The sequence below is a fragment of the Mobula birostris genome, chromosome 19 (assembly GCF_030028105.1).
Source record: "Mobula birostris isolate sMobBir1 chromosome 19, sMobBir1.hap1, whole genome shotgun sequence".
In the NCBI taxonomy this organism is placed as follows: Eukaryota; Metazoa; Chordata; class Chondrichthyes; order Myliobatiformes; family Myliobatidae; genus Mobula; species Mobula birostris.
Genome location: NC_092388.1, coordinates 23,364,419 through 23,381,513, shown reverse-complemented (window position 1 = coordinate 23,381,513; position 17,095 = coordinate 23,364,419). Strand labels below are relative to the sequence as shown.

At 41.2% G+C, this 17,095-nt stretch overlaps 1 protein-coding gene across 2 annotated transcripts in view; it reads right to left on the bottom strand.

Moving 5' to 3' along the window:
- The window catches only part of drosha (drosha ribonuclease III), a 164,247-nt gene that overhangs the window by 89,706 nt on the left and 57,446 nt on the right, over nucleotides 1–17,095 (bottom strand). For both annotated transcript variants that reach the window (XM_072283348.1, XM_072283349.1), the window contains exons 15-17: nucleotides 12,982–13,081; nucleotides 5,089–5,196; nucleotides 290–397 (exon numbers count right to left, since the gene is read on the bottom strand). In XM_072283348.1, the coding sequence (XP_072139449.1) occupies nucleotides 290–397; nucleotides 5,089–5,196; nucleotides 12,982–13,081 (316 nt within the window). The remainder of the gene's footprint in view (nucleotides 1–289; nucleotides 398–5,088; nucleotides 5,197–12,981; nucleotides 13,082–17,095) is intronic.

Here is a 17,095-nt window from a genome sequence, read left to right as displayed (position 1 = left end):
CTTACACTAAAACAGACAAAACAGCGCATTTGTCATGTGCTCTCCAATGTAAGACCATCGCCATGCTTTTTTGGGTGACAAGGGACAACAGTTAGAATGTTGGACAAGAGAATTTTGCACAGTGCACCCATTTTACACCCACACCGCAATCTCACCAAACCAAACAGGGAAGCAGTTGACTGTTTTCTGACTTTAATTCTGTGCCCCACTCAAAAATATGAACCCCAGAAGACATAGGTCTGCTAGTAAATTTCTACAGTGGGGAAAAGATGGGATAAAGTATACTTACCTGTAGTAAACAGCGTTCTTTAAAGGTGTAACCAATCAGCTTATCCAAGTGCATAAGACACTGATGGTATCGGATATGGTGTGTCAATACTGGCAACATCATGGCATGCTGGAAGAAACAAGATAACATGGTAAGTGCTTCGATAGCAATGACGGTTTCTCCTTTAACCATGCTGGCCCACTTGAGGTGCTTCCATTAATTTGTGCTCATGTGCGAAACAGACCAAGTTAAACACTAGGAACCAGCTTGTTTTCAAGGCTGCTCCATTCTATTTGTTTTAACCTATTGTTGTCAGAAGATCTCCTTTGTATGCACAATGCTGTTAAGATGTTCCGCTAGTTAGGAGGAATGGCGCCACAGTAGTGCAGCAGTTAGCACGACGCTATTAAAGCTCGGGGCCCTCTGGAGCTCGGAGTTCACTTCCAGCAGTTAAGTTGTCCAGCGACTAGGCTAGCGTTAATCGGTGGTTGCTGGGTGGTGTGGCTTGTTGGACCAGAAGGGCCTATTCCACGCTGCATCTCTAAATAAATAAAAAATCAACTAAAACATGTTTGTCTGAGTATCATTATATGAAACACACACACACAATCCACATGCCAATAATCATAAATATCTCGACCTCAGGAGGAGGCAATCTCGCCAATCTATTCTATTGGTTTGTAAAGTCCGTTGACCCTTCCATCTGTTCATCGGGCTGCTTATTCAGAGGCCATTTGCTTAGGTACACCTGTACACCTGCTCATTAATGCAAATATCTAATCAGGTGGCAGCCGCTCAATGCATAAAAGCATGCAGACATGGTCAAGAGGTTCAGTTGTTGTTCAGGCCAAACATCAGCATGGGGAAGAAATGTGATCAATGAGAAGTGCAGGGCAAATTTATTATTTTTTTTTACACAGAGTGGTGAGTGCTTTAAATGCACTGCCAGGAGTTGTTGGGGAGGAAGACACAATAGATAAATAGGCACTTAAGTGGATCTAGGATAGGCACATAAATATGCAGAGAATAGAGGGATACGGATCATGTGCACACAGAAGATACTAATATAATTAAGCATCATTATCTTTATTAGTTCAACACAACATCGCAGATGGAAAGCCCTGCTCCTGTGCTGTACCAGGGTGCAGTTTTCTTTGCTCATCTTTAGTTCACTTTCCGGTAGATGGGACTCTGAAATGTCATTATACTCCAGCACAGGATGATTTCCAAGCTCAATATTCAACAAGCTTAAGCTCACCTGACACTCTGTATCCCGACACACTGATCCCCTTCATGCATTTGTGTCGTGCTTATCGGCATACACTGGCTCCCAGCTGAGTGCAGCTCTAATGTTACATTATAAAATGACGTCCTCCTTAAGCTCCTCCAGCAAGTGGTCAACTGCTCCTACCGTGCCCAACTGCCTTGACTCCATTTTTTATCAGCTGTTGCCCAGTTGACACCAGACAGCCTGGGTTCAGATTTTGTCATTTCTACCACTGTACCTTGTTGGAGTCAATATTAAGAGGGCGGGGGACAATGGGAGGAAAACTGGCACAAAAATCTCTTCTGTTTCCTACAAAACAATTTCTACACTCAGAAAACATTTGCTGTCAATGAACTGTTCTGGGCTCTATATGATTGCAAGCCTTTCATTTTCACAAACCCGTGCATCAAACAACTGAATCCTTGAAGATTCAGTGGTCAGCTTCTAAGCTGTGCTGTTAAGGTGCTCTCAGCCAAGTTGAGAACAATAGCGCAGCAAACATAATTAGTCCCTGTGTTGCCAAGTACCAATTTAGCCACAGCCCCTACGATCATTATATCTGCACGTCTGGGCTCCAGTGACAAAAATGAGCTTAAAAGAGAGTTAAGTCACAGAAATTACCAGAAAATCCACCTGTACTGTCAGAAAGGGAAGTCCTTGACTGAACCTCCTCAAAAAAATTCTCAGCTTCCTCCTGGCTATTGCTTAAATAAAATTATATTGATTAATGTCCGACTCACTTAATTAAAATATAAGCAGCCATTTGATTTGCATCATAATTCAGACAGTTCTGAGTGATTGTTATCAGTTACTCATTAATGTTATTTACTTGGAGATACAGTGAGGAACAGGCCCTTCAGGCACAAGTCGCACTGCCCAGAAACCCACCTATTTAGCACTGGCCTAATCACAGGACAATTTACAAGCTAACTGGTAGTTCTTTGGACTGTGGGAGGAAACCGGGGTATCCAGAGAAAGCCCACGCGGTTCACAGGGAGAACGTACATACTCCTTATAGACGGTGCCTGAATTGAACTCTGAACTCTGGAATACTCCGAGCTGTAATAGAGTCACGCTAATCACTACATTTCATGGCACCCTAATTTAAGAAATTGTGCAGACATATCCTTATAATTTTCAAATGCTCCCATGCAGAGACATAATTCTGCTCAGTAAAGGACTTAAGCTTATATAATATCAAAGTAATTCGGTTGGAAAGACATCCTGATTGCATAGCACTCGATGCAAAGCAACACAGTCCTCAAACAAAATAATTTCTCAGGTAAGGACATGTTTGGCACAGCTTTGTGGGCCAAAGGACCTGTATTGTGCTGTAGGTTTTCTATGTTTCTATGTTTTCTAGTAAGTGGAAAAATCTGAAAATTTCAATAAGACACCTAGCATTAACTTTAATCCAGATTTCAGCGTGGGGATAATGACAATACTATCAGTGTTTGCCATGATGATCCTGTAAAACTGACAGAAACAAATGATATCCTATGCAAATATAGTTAAATGCAGTAATCTCAAAGTTGCTGCCAATGATTCAATGCTCCTGCACACGCAGTACTGGTGACAGCTATCTCCAATGCAATCAAGGAAAACCAATAGCATTGACGTGAATTTACAAGTCCTGGTTAATCATACAACGTCTAAATGAGTTTTTAATGGTGTATGAAACCATTATTACTCATCAGCAAGTGATCTTGCTTTAATTAAACTAATTTTATTTATGTGAACTGTAATTTCATCACTTAAATATTTCAAGATATTCAAATCATACATTGCAAATCTCTATAATCCTCTAGTGGTGGGTGAGCTTTGAAGGAGAGTACATTATCATTCTTCAGAATATCCCGAATCCAAGAAACATGATTGAGGATGCCGCAGTCGATTCTGTACAAGTTAGTGGCGTACATCATAAGAAAAAGTAAAGCTGTGAATTCCGATCTGATCACAAATGTCTTGGTGAAACATGGGCCATGCCTTACAAACACAGTTAGGCCTTTTATAGTGCACGTCAGTAATACATGGAGCATCTATGAATATTGACTATTAGAAACATTGAGGTAACTTAATAAGATTAAAAGGAAAACAAGAACATTTGCAAAAACTGAAAGAGCATGAGGCAGGCATTGTTCTCTCTTTTTTTTTGACATTTTGTATTCATAAGCAAACAGGGCAGATATCTGGTTGAAAACCTTCAGTGGTTGGTGAGTGGCAAAAGTGGCAACTCTCAAAGAATAGCGCGGTTAACGTTTCACGTATAATTCAATCACAGAAATTAAAGAACAGAGCTACAGATAATGCTGTCCAAAGGCATAGTTAGCAAACGTTAAAATTAACGATACAGATCATGGAAGTAAGGTAAGGTGCAGCAGATGGAATATGCTGGGGACAGGAGAGGAGGGAGGAGAGTGAAGGTGAGGGTGAGGGTGAGAGAGAGAAAGAAAGTTAAAAGGAGGGAGGGAAAAGGGAAGGGGAAGGGAGGAGGAAAAGTGGGGGAGAAGGGGAAAAGAAGAGTGGCAAGGATGTGGAGTGGGGTAGAGCAAGTTCTGGGGAGAGGGTGAGGGGAGAGAAGAAGTGCGGGGAGAGGAACGGGAGAGGCGAATGTGGAGGGGAAGAGGGTCTGGGGAAGAGAAGAGGGAGAGGAAGGGAGAAAAGGGGAGAGGAATGAGGGTAGAGGAAGGGGAGAGAGAAAGGGGGAGATACAGGGGAGAAAGGGTAGGAGAAAAGGGGGACAGAAAGGGGGAGGGAAAAAGGGAAACAGAGTGAGAGTAAGAAAGATAGATATATCGATAGAGATTATAGAAAGATAAGACAGATATCAGAATACATCTTTTCTAATTTTGACAAACAAACAGCTGTAATAGAGAAAGGTTGGAGGTGAACATGCACATTAATTACCAGAAGCAGGTGCAAAAAGGCAGTCAAAAAAAGAAAAGCGTGTTGGTGCTGACCCCAGAAGATTGTAGTGGTGCTTTAATTGCAGAGAATCCCATCAATATTGGCATCAAACTGCAGCATGGATTAGGAGATGGAAATGCACAAATTCAGAAGCATTTAAAGAATATCAGGATTGAAAGAATGAAAATAAGGAAGACAATTTTCAGTCACTCTTATAAACACACCGAGTTTAGAAGAGTAAGTAAGAATTTTATCAGAGTATTTAAAAATTCAACAAGGATTCAACACAAGCGGCTGCACAGAAACTGGAATACACAACTAGGAGGCAAAACCTTCAGAGTACAAGGATTTTCCACATAAAAGGCAAGTGAAATTAAAAACCCAATTGCTTAAAAGGTAGTTAAATTTTTTTAAGAGAGATTCATTGATTTCTTATGTCTAAGAAAACAAAGGTACATGAAGAAAGAGAGACACGATAAATCAGCCTTGAACAAATGGAGGGACAAAGCTGGTTTCATGGTCTGATAATTCTGCAGCTTTCTTCTGGAAACCTTAATCATTTAAAGATGCTCAAAAGCATCACGCAGAGAAATTCAGTGCCTACAATGCCAAGTAAGCCATTCACTTCAGTCGAGGCACTGCTTACCTGGCAGACATCAGATCGCAAACCAGTCTTCCAGAAACCTTGACTGCTCAGTTCTACTGTCACCTCACGCCTCATGGTGTTCTTCTGTCGGATTTTCTGCAAGGCTTCCTGAAATTAATACAAGGAAGAGGATTTTTGGCATGTAGAGATCTTGGTGGTGAGTGTGTGGGGGGGGGGGGGGAACGCACTGTTCAAAGTAACACCTCTCTCAGAATCCTAAACTGCATTTTGCACAAAAAGGAGTGTGCGTGGAACGCCCTGCCAGGGGTGGGTGGTAGAGGCAGGTACATTAGGGGCATTTAAGAAACTCTTATATAGCCACATAGATCATAGGAAAATGTAGGACTATGTGGGAGGGAAGGGTTAGGTTGATCTTAGAGTAGGTTAAAAGGTCAGCACAACATCAAGGGCCTGTAATGTTATAATGTTCTATTGTATTTACAGGAGGCATTCACACTAACTCCATTCAGCTACAGCCAATATGCTCAGCAAACTACAAAAGCTCTTTGTCTGACTACACTGAAACTTTAAAATTTTCTTATTTCAAATTCTTTCATCGCATTGGGTCTCTTTCTCTGTAAACCACATCACTACAATCTCCCAGGAACTCTGCAAGAGTCTGTTTCTGGCGTATTTTTCAGCCCCATCTTTTAATCTGATTCATCTTTCAGGTAACTGCACTTGGGGATTTCAATCTTAAATTTCTCCAACTTACTACATCATCTTCCTTCGCTGATACCATAATACAAAAGGCCTGAGCAGATATGGCAAAGTTATTTCCAATGGTAGGGGAGTCTAGGACAAGAGGGCACGACTTCAGGATTGAAGGACGTCCATTTGGAACAGAGATGTGAAAAAATTAGTCAGAGGGTGGTAAATCTGTGAAATTTGTCGCCACGAGCGGCTGTGGAGGCCAAGTCATTGGGTGCATTTAAGACAGAGATAGATAGGTTCTTGATTATCCAGGACATCAAAGGGTATGAGGAGAAGCAGAGGAGTAGGGATGACTGGAAGAATTGGATCAGCCCATGATTGAATGGCGCAGAAGACTCAATGGGCCAAATGGCTTACTTCTGCTCCTATATCTTATGGTCTTATAACTAGCTGGCAAACCTGGTCAGCTTGTCATTAAAGTTCCATAAGTTGCTAGGAGTCAAAGTAAACTACTGAGAATTGCGATGTTAACAGAGCAATATAAATAAAGCAACACACATCAAAGTTGCTGGTGAACGCAGCAGACCAGGCAGCATCTGTAGGAAGAGGTGCAGTCGACGTTTCAGGCCGAGACCCTTTGTCAGTCCTGACGAAGGGTCTCGGCCTGAAACGTCGACTGCACCTCTTCCTACAGATGCTGCCTGGCCTGCTGCGTTCACCAGCAACTTTGATGTGTGTTGCTTGAATTTCCAGCATCTGCAGAATTCCTGTTGTTTGAATATAAATGAAGTCTGCTTTTTTCAGAAAGCAAGTATGTTACTGCTATTTCATATTGAACCAAACATTATTTGGACAATAGTATATATTTTAGAATAGACATGAAATCGAACCTAAATTAATAATGCTAAGCAAATGCATCTGCAGGCTACATATTTTCAATGAACAAACAAAGCTTAGCACTTCTTACGTTCCACAGAAACTTTTTCATTAAGTTTTAATAATTTTTGTGTCCACAGTAGAGAAAGTCATTGAGCACCTTTACAAGGAGCACTGCCACAAGATACTAGCATCCATCATCAAGGACCCCCACCATCCAGGCCATGCCCTCTTCTCACTACTGCCATCGGGAAGGAGGCACAGGAGCCTCAGGACCCACACCACCAGGCTCAGGAACAGTTATTACCCTTCAGAACCAGCGTGGATTACTTCATTCACCTCAACACTGAACTGATTCCACAACCTACACACTCACATTCAAGCATGCCATAACTCACATTCTTAGTATTATTTATTTATTCTGATTTTCACAATTTGTCTTTTTCTGCACATTGGTTGCTTCCTTGTCTTTACGTATGGATTTTCATAATTTTTTAAAATTTCTTTAATTTCCTATAAGGCCTGCAAGAATGTGAATCTCAAGGAAGGATATGGTGACGTACACGTACTTCGATAATAAACTTACTTTGACTTTGACTGCATGCAGTACTAATTACAATGCCACCTGGTATGAATTTAAACTCCATAGCTTGTGCAACAAATGTGCCCTTCAGTTGCTAACTAGCCTGCAGAACATTTGAGCTTGTACAATGAGCAAGGGTTGATAGTGATAAAGATGCATGTCTTAAACACTGCCCCATTCAGGTGCTCTAAAGCCAGGACTCTAAAAATAACCAAGCTCGCAAGTTAATACAACAGATGATTAAGATGCACGCAGCCTTTTCATTCTCTATTCTCATCAATTCAATATGATCTAATCTTGTCCCCTACAATTTGCTTGGAGATTCAAAGTATCTTGGTAAAAGTTCATTTATCTGGTTAATGCACTAAAATGCTAAAGTGATCACTTCAGTAAACTAATGGAAAACAGATGATGTCAAGCATCGCAAAATTGCATTTTGGCAGAAGCATTAGCTTGGACTCCAAAAACAATTTATTTCCGGAAAGGTTATATTAAGGTTCTCAGCAAATATTATGGCTCTTTCAGCATAGATGAAGTCTAAAGAAATTACAGGACTGATATATCCAAAATGACGTGAAATAAGCTTGATTAAAAAATTATTTGACTTTTCCCTTTTGTTTTGAACTCCCCAGTGTCTGGCAGTGCACAATATTCTGCTCGGGCTGTGCACAATATTTTAGAAAGTACAATTAGATGCAATTGTCTTGCTTTCCTCTACTACACATTTAATTATTTGTTCAAACATAAAACAAGCGACAAATCTATTTTAGTCCTCTGTGAGCAGCCTGCATACAGTTTCTTTTCTAACAAGGTTTACGGCTTCTGTGACAAACAAAATATATTTTTCATTGCCTTCCAAGGATAAATATATTCAAGCAGAATTGTATAAATCAGGCAACTGTACTTCTTAAAGGGTTAGTATGTCAGCTGTTAATACAGCCTCCATTACTAGTGAGGCCACTTCTGACCACTTTTTTCTTCCTCAGCACTCACATGTCCCATCTCCCATGCAAAAGTATAAGAAAAAGCAAAAACAGGCCATTGCCCCCTCATGGTTGTTCCACCATTCAAAATAGCATTGAAAATAGTGTCCAAGCCTCCACAGCCCTCTTCAAGTGATATCTCCAAAATTTTACTGCCTCCTCGGTATCAATATGTAACCTTAGATCTGGTCCTGTACAATGAGAAAGGTAAAAGCAGTAATCTTTTAGTTAGGGATCCTCTTGAAAAGACTGACTGATTGTTTCTCATACAAATGGAGGGTGCAATAGTTCGATCGAAAACCAGTGTACTTTATCTAAATAATGGAGACCACATTAGAGGTCTTGGCTTGTGTAGACTGGGAGCACAAGCTCTACGGTGGTGTACGGTTGAGGAACAATGGAACACTTACAAAGAGATTTTTCATGGTGCTCAACAAAAGTATATTACAGTTAAAAGCAAGGCCAATAAGGGTGGGGAGAGCCAGCCTTGGATAACTAAGGAAATAAAAGAAGGCATCAAATTAAAAGCTCACGTGTACTAAGTCGCCAAGAGTAATGGGAAACTGGAAGATTGGGAAAAATTTAAAAAGCAACAAAGAACCACTAAGCAAGCAATAAAGAAAGGGAAGATAGATTATGAAAATAAACTAGCACAAAACATGAAAACAGATAGTAAAAGTTTTTATCATTATAGAAAGCGGAAAAGGGTGGCTAAAGTGAACGTATGTCCCTTGGAGGACGAGAAGGGAGAATTGATATTGGATAATAATGAAATGGCAAAGGCTTTGAATTACTATTTTTGTGTCGGTTTTCACGGTGGAAGACATGTCCAACATGCCAAAGAGAGATGCCCTTGTGATGAAAGGTGAGGACCTCGATACAATAGCTATCACTAAAGCGATAGTGTTGAGCAAACTTGTGGGCCGGACGATAGATAAGTCTCCCAATCCTGATGGAATGCGTCCCAAGGTACTTCAAGAAATGGTAGAAGTTATAGTAGAGGTTTTGGTGATAATTTACCAAAATTCTCTGGATTCTGGGCAGGTCCCAGCAGATTGGAAGATGGCGAATGTCACACCACTGTTCAAAAAAGGATGCAGGCAAAAGACAGGTAACTATAGATAGTTAGTTTAACATCTGTTGGGAAAATGCCTGAACTTGTCATTAAAGAAGAAATAGCGAGGCATCTGGAAAGAAATGGATCCATCAGGCAGGCGCACCATGGATTCAGCCAAGTCCCGTTCAACAAACTTTTTGTCGTTTTTTGAGGATGTAACAAGTGCAGTGGATAGAGGGGAACAGACGGACGTTATTTACTTGGATTTCCAGAAGGTGTTCGATAAGGTGCTGCATAAAAGACTTATCCATAAAATAAGGATGCATAGAGTTGGGGGCGATGCATGGATAGAGGAAGAAGATTGGAAAGAAGAGAGCTGGGATACATGGGTGTTACTCTGGTTGGCAATCAGTGATGAGCGGTGTGCTGTAGGGATCAGTGCTGGGCCCACAACTGTTCATGATAAACATTAACGATCTCGAAGAGGGGACCGAGTGTACTGTACCGAAGTTGCTGATGATACTAAATCAGTCTTTAAAAGCGAATGGTTCAGAAGATACAGAGAGTCTGCATAGAGATATAGATAGGCTAAGTGAGTGGGCAAGGGTCAGGCAGATGGAGTACAATGTTGGTAAATGCAAGGTCATCCACTTTGGTAAGAAAAATGGAAGAGCAGATTATTATTTAAATTATAAAAGATTGCAGCATGCTGCTGTGCAGAGGGATTTGGGAGTGTTTGTGCATGAATCACAAAAGGTTGGTGTGCAGGTGCAGCAGGCTATCAAGAAGGCAAACGGGATGGTGGCCTTCACTGCTAGAGGGATTGAATTTAAGAGCAAGGAGGTTATGCTGCAATTAAACACGGTACTGCGAGTACTGCGTGCAGTTCTGGTCTCCTTACTTGAGGAAGGATATACTGGCTTTGGAGGTGGTGCAGAGGAGATTCACCAGGTTGATTCCAGAGATGAGGGGGTGTGACTACGAGGAGAGATTGAGTCACCTCGGGCTGAACTCACTGGAATTCAGAGGAATAAGAGGAGATCTTATAGAAACATATAAAATTATGGAAGGGATCGATAAGATGGAGGCAGGAAATTTGTTTCCACTGATAGGTGAGACTAGAACTAGGGGACATAGTCTCAAGACTTGGGGGAGAAGATTTAGGATGAAGATGAGGAGGAACTGCTTTTCCCAGAGGGTGAGTGATCTGTGGAATTCTCTGTTCAATGAAGCAGTGGAGGCTACCTCAATAAGTATATTTAAGACAATGTTGGATAGAGTTTTGCATAGTAGGAGAATTAAAGGGTATGGGGAAAAGGCAGGTAGATGGACATGAATCCATGCAGATCAGCCATGACCTTATTGAATGGTAGAGCAGGCTCAATGGGCCAGATGGCCTATTCCTGCTCCTATTTCTTATGTTCCTACGTTCAACAACAGCCCTAATTTTGACAGTATAATCCACAGTTCTAGATACCTCAGCCGCGGGAAAAAAAAATCAAACTCTCACCTAGTGTCAAGTCCAGTAAGATTTTATTCACATGTTTCAATGCATCTATTGCTTATTTATTTATGCTGTTTTGTTTATTTTCTTTTTGTATTTGCACATTGGTTGTTTGTCCGTCTTGTTGGGTGCAGCCTTTCATTGATTCTATTGTGTTTCTTTGAATTTACTGTAATTGCCTGCAAGAAAATGAACCTCATGGTTGCATGTGGTGACATATCTGCGATAAGAAATTTACTTTGAACTTTAAATCATTTTTCAAAACTTTAGAACACAGATGAAATCTGCTTCATTTTTTTTCTCACGTGCCAAGCCTACCAGTCCAGAAATCCATTTGGTGAACTTTTATTGCAGCCCTCTACTGACAATATACCCATTCTCAGGTAGGGGAATCAAACTATAGACAATATTCCCCATGGAGCACACATAAAAGTCACTGATGAACGCAGCAGGCCAGGCAGCATCTCTAGGAAGAGGTACAGTCAACATTTCGGGCCGAGACCCTTCGTCAGGACTAACTGAAGGAAGAGCTAGTAAGAGATTTGAAAGTGGGAGGGGGAGGGGGAGATCCAAAATGATAGAAGACAGGAGGGGGACGGATGGAGCCAAGAACTGGACAGTTGATTGGCAAAAGGGATATGAGAGGATCATGGGATAGGAGGCCTAGGGAGAAAAAGGGGGAGGGGGGAAAAACCCAGAGGACGGGCAAGGGGTATAGTCAGAGGGACAGAGGGAGAAAAAGGAGAGAGAGAAAAAGAATGTGTGTATATAAATAAATAACGGATGGGGTACGAGGGGGAGGTGGGGCATTAGCGGAAGTTTGAGAAGTCAATGTTCATGCCATCAGGTTGGAGGCTACCCAGATGGAACATAAGGTGTTGTTCCTCCAACCTGAGTGTGGCTTCATCTTTACAGTAGAGGAGGCCATGGATAGACATATCAGAATGGGAATGGGACGTGGAATTAAAATGTGTGGTCACTGGGAGATCCTGTTTTCTCTGGCGGATACAGCGTAGGTGTTCAGCGAAATGATCTCCCAGTCTGCGTCGGGTCTCAGCAATATATAGAAGGCCACATCGGGAGCACCGGACGCAGTATATCACCCCAGCCGACTCACATCGGGAGCACCGTACGCGGTATATCCATGCAGTTTCACCAGGTCACTAGACATTCAGAGAAAGACAGTTCTGGTCTTGTACTCAAATATTTTTGCAAGTGAAGCCAACATATTATTTTCCTTGCTGATTGCTTGCTGTATCTAACTGCCAAGCTCCCAAATGATCATCTTTGAACACCATGCTATTCTGCAGCTGACAATTACTCCAGTGCCTTCAGCATTGTCTCCTTTGAACGTGACAGAAAACTCCATCCATTCTGGTCATTCTGCTGAAAAACCTTTTCCGAGAACCCACGGCTTAGCTTCCAGCTTTGTTTGGATCTAGACCACATGCAATGACACAAAGGCAAAGGAAGTACTTACGCTCCAGCTAGTGACGGCTTCTGCCTTTATGTTCTTTCTTTTGCTTTACAATAGTGCAAACATCACCCTCAGTCAAAGATCATTACGTTATACTTTACTCTTTGCAGTAACTTACAAGGCCTTTACATTGTTAAAAATCACTGCAATAGTGAAACGTAGGAAAAAGTATGTCTTTACTCATCTGAGTCGACAGAGCTTAGGAAAGCTGAAGCTTTCTATCATGTATGATAGAAACTCGAAGGATACGTAGGAGGGATTGATCTTAAGGTTCTGTGTTTTTCGCTTGTTTTTTTGTTGCCGTTTGTGCAATTTGTTTTATTTTTGCGAATGGGGCAGAGGGTTTGATACTTTTCTTTGAATGGTTTCATGGTTTTCTTTGTTTCATGGCTGCCTGTGGGGAAGATGAATCTCAGGGTTGTATATTGCATACATACCCTGATAACAAATGTACTTTGAATCTTTGAAAATTGTCACACCCTTGTGGGATGAATGCTGTACAGGGAAAAGGCCACCACCCTCAAGACAAAGAATTTACATCTATGGGATGTATAAGGGAACCAGTAACCACTGCAATCTAATCTTATTGCCAGCAGGTTCTGTATTATTCAACGTTACCCTTTTATTATAAAGTAGAATCTTCATCATGAAATAGATTCAATAAAACTGTAGCACCCACTTGCACACTATGGAATTTGAAGCCATACACCAGGTGAGGTTAACCAGTGTTAAGAGAAACTGAGAGAAAGCACATCTCACCTCTCGCTGAGCCAGTTTCTGCTTATCTGCTTGCTTGACCTTTGGACTATTTGCTAGCAGATGCCTCAATTTAACGTAACTCTTCCACAGCTTCTGGTACCTGAAAAGAAAATAAATTTCAACTTTCAATTCAGCTAATCATAATCCTTCTGCTAGACGTAAATAGACTGGAATTTGAGTGAGCAAATGATAGCATGTTTCACTTTGGATTGAGTCGGAGATATCAACCTTGAGAAGATTAGATTGAAGGGCCATGGTAGTGTAGTGGGTAGCACAAAGCTATTACAGCTCAGGGTCACTGGAGTTCAGAGTTCAATCCCAGCATCCTCTGCAAGAAAACTGTACGTCCTCCCCATGGAACCCACAGGTTTTCTCAGTCACTCTGGTTTTCTCCCACAATCCAAAGATATACCAGGTAGGTTATTTGTCTCATGATAACGTTAGGGTTAATTCAGGGTTTTCAGGGATTGCTGGACAGTGTGGTGTAACTCTAAATAAATAAAAATTTAAAAAGCAATGATGCCCTATGTGCTTTCAGACAGAAAGCTGTTGCCCAGGTGTCCAATACAATAGCCAAGGCTGATGTGTTCACTACATACAGAAGGTGCAGTGCCTGATTGTTGGAAAACTCTGAAAGAATGGAAGTCCAAGACCAAACTTTAATTTGCTATCAGGCCATTTTAATGTCCGAACTGCAAGCCCAACCTCTGTTCAGAGAAGTGAAATGTTTTGAGCACTATATCCAAAGGACCCAATGAAGGCTGCCAGAGACACAAGAGACTGCAGATGCTAGAATATGGAGCAACAAACAACCTGATGCGAGAACTTAGTGGTCAAGCAGTATCTGTGGGAGGAAAGGAATTGTTAATGTTTCAGTTTGGAACTCAGCAATAGGACAGCACCCAAACATCAACAAATCCTTTCCTCCCACAGATGCCTCTCACCCCGCAGAGTTCTTCCAGCAGACGTTTGTTGCTATGGTAAATAATGGTTTTGCTGGACAGGAACAAAGAAACTTGTCGTTGTAGAACTGAGGTCTACATTATCTAAGGGTTTGATAAGGATAGGCAAAGATTCCCAGAGTGAAATAAGCTTTTGTAAAGTCCCTGATGTCAGTAGAACTAAATTTCAGAAGATTACACAAGGGGAAGAATTTATGCCATATTCAGCAATCAAATTCCTTCAACAGTATTTCCACAAATGGAAACAGTGAAACCAGAAGTCCTTAGTATAAGATGGTTAACAAAAATGAAAAGAATGAATCACCTTCAGTCAGAACACAACCAGATTATGGAACTCAACACCTCAGTAAATGGTCTGAACAGATAACATGGCTGCTAGATCAACAGAGGAGGGAGATGAGATTACTTGATTAATAAAATTTCCAGAATTTACAGCAAAAAAAACGGCTTAATAGAGCAACAGGTGATTAGAAATAAAATGCTGCAGCAAGACCCACAGCATATGAAAGAAAAAGAATGGCCACTATCTTCTCTCCAAACCGGAGCGCTTGGATAAATTCATAACTTACCAGGCAATAGACTGAGAGCTGGTAAGTGGGATAGGCATAAAGAGCTCTTGCATTGGCCAACGTGGAAGTGATGAGTTGAATGGTATACACATTCTAGGATTCCAGCTCAATGACAGGTTCCTACTGCACTCAAATCTCGAAATCAGTCGACGTCAGGCACTTAAAACGGAAAATTGTTTCCTTAACACAACTACAGCATTCCTCCAGCCTTACAAGATAAAAACCTTCTGACATTTGAGAATGCTCAGAATCACGATCTAAAATCATAAATGCAGTTACATAACTTCAAATGAGTAGCTTCTTCCTAGCACAGGGCAGTCAGAGTGTTTTGTTCCAAGCCAGGCTATAAATTTAATCAAATAAAAGTCAAACATCAAAGTTTGTTTCAGTTTGAACAGTTCTGTTTAGAATCCGTCTGTGGCTATTGCAGCGCTAAAGCAGGAATATTAAGAACTTATCTTTTGTTGGTATATTATCATAGGCAGTCCCTTGGGGTAGAGCAAAAATACTGTCTACTGGAGAAACTTTGTGGAGGTAAAGGGATTATCAACATTTCCAGTCATGACCTTGTATCCCTTTGCCTCCACAGATGCTGCCTGACCTGCTGAGTTCCTCCGTTACATTGTCTTTTTGCACCAGATCCCAGCATCTGGTATCTGGTATCTTCCTTGACTGACCGTGGATAATTTGCATCCATTCTTTTTCTACATGATCTAAGGTGTCTAAGGAGATCATCTTGGGACCTGCAGACTCTGCCACAGGTACAGCAGGAGGTTACTACCCATCAACAATCAGGCTCTTGAACAAAAGGGTCTATAGAGATGTTCCCACAACCAATGATCTCCCTTTAAGGACTCTTTATCTTGTTATTTCATGCTCTTGTTATTTATTGCTATTTATTTATGTTTGGATTTGAACGGTTTGTTGTCTTTCAAGTTTTTGCTCTTTCATTGATCCAGTTTGCAGTTACTATTCTATAGATTTGCTTAGGATGCCCACAGGAAAAAGAATCTCAGGGTTGAATGCGGTGAGATGTATGTACTCTGATAATAAATCTTACTTTGAACTTTTAAACACTGAGGTGGCTGTCAAGGTAGCGGGTATGTCTTCCACTCCCAATGAATGGGCTGAATGTCATCATGAATGTTTCCCCATTCTGAGCAGTCATTGGGCTAAGGACACCCAGGGTGATGAAGATGCTACAATTTTTTCAAAGTCTTTCAGAACACACCCTTAACTTGCTTTTCTTGCTCTGCTCCTCTGGTAGTCTCTTGTGTCTGGTATACCCTGCTGGGTTTGCTACCTTAATCATCATCCTTCATATGCTAAGCTTTATGCACCATTATTTCTTGCAGTTTTCAAAACTGCAATACCCTGAAGCTACAATCAGATTCATTCTTCCAAATTCCAGATATACTTTTCACCTATAATTGTACCTTCAATCAACCTTCAGGCAACTTACAGAGAAGAATTCCAGTGAGGGATCTCACAATTTCCATAATAGCACAGCAGCTGCAACAAGATTACATTCACAATAATGTAGCGCCACTAATGACCTACAAATTCGGTTTCACCTCCATATCTAGTTCAACTCTAAAAGCAACCATTGAAAACAAAATCTGCAGGGAATTTAATGCCAGCCTTTTTTAGTAGGACACATTCAGCTATCAGTGGGGAGCACTTCGTGGATATATTAGTTTGACCTCTTTCTGGAAGTTGAAACTGCATACAAGTTACAGAGTATTCTGCTATATTTACATAGAATGCTGAACAAAAAAAAAAATACAGTGTTAGCATCAGTACAATTGGCAGCACCCAAATATTTGACTTGGAAGGCTGTTGGTTAAGTCCCAGCCCAGGGACTGGAGTACAAAATTCTATGCAGATACTCTACTGCAGCACCAAGGAGGCATGAGCTTTCAGTACATGCTACATGCTAAAACAAAGCCTCCATCTGTTTTCTTAGGTGAACATCTCTGAGAAAGGCAAGAAGTTCTCCCTGGCATCATGGTCAATAATTATGCCTCCATCAACATTACTAAATCAGGTAATCTGGTCATTGTTTAATTGCTCATTTTGGGGAAAATTGAATCTGCGCAAAATGGCTGCTGTATTTTCTTTAGTTCAGCACTGCTACAACTCAAAGCCCTATGAGAGGATTTGGAAAACTCTAAAAGGAAGTGAAGTGCAAAATATTCTTTTTACTGCACAAGAGCAGGTCAGCACCTGAACTGACTGGCTTCCCATTAGCAACACACACAAAGTGCTGGAGGAACTCAGAGGGTCAGGCAGCATCTGTTACAGTCGATGTTTTGGGCCAAGGTGCTTCATCAGCACTAGAAAAGAAGGGGGCAGAAGTCAGAATAAGGAAGAGGTTGGGGAAGGAGTAGAAGACAGGAGATGATAGGTAAAACTGTTTACTATTAACTCATTTTGGTTTCACAGGTAAACCCAAAGCTCCTGTGTACCTCCAGCTGACACCACTTAACACTCAATGACTGGAAAAGCACCATGTTCTCCAATTAAATACAAGACAGACCCATGTTTGGTAGTTTGAGTGTAAAAGCATACTGGTTTAATTCA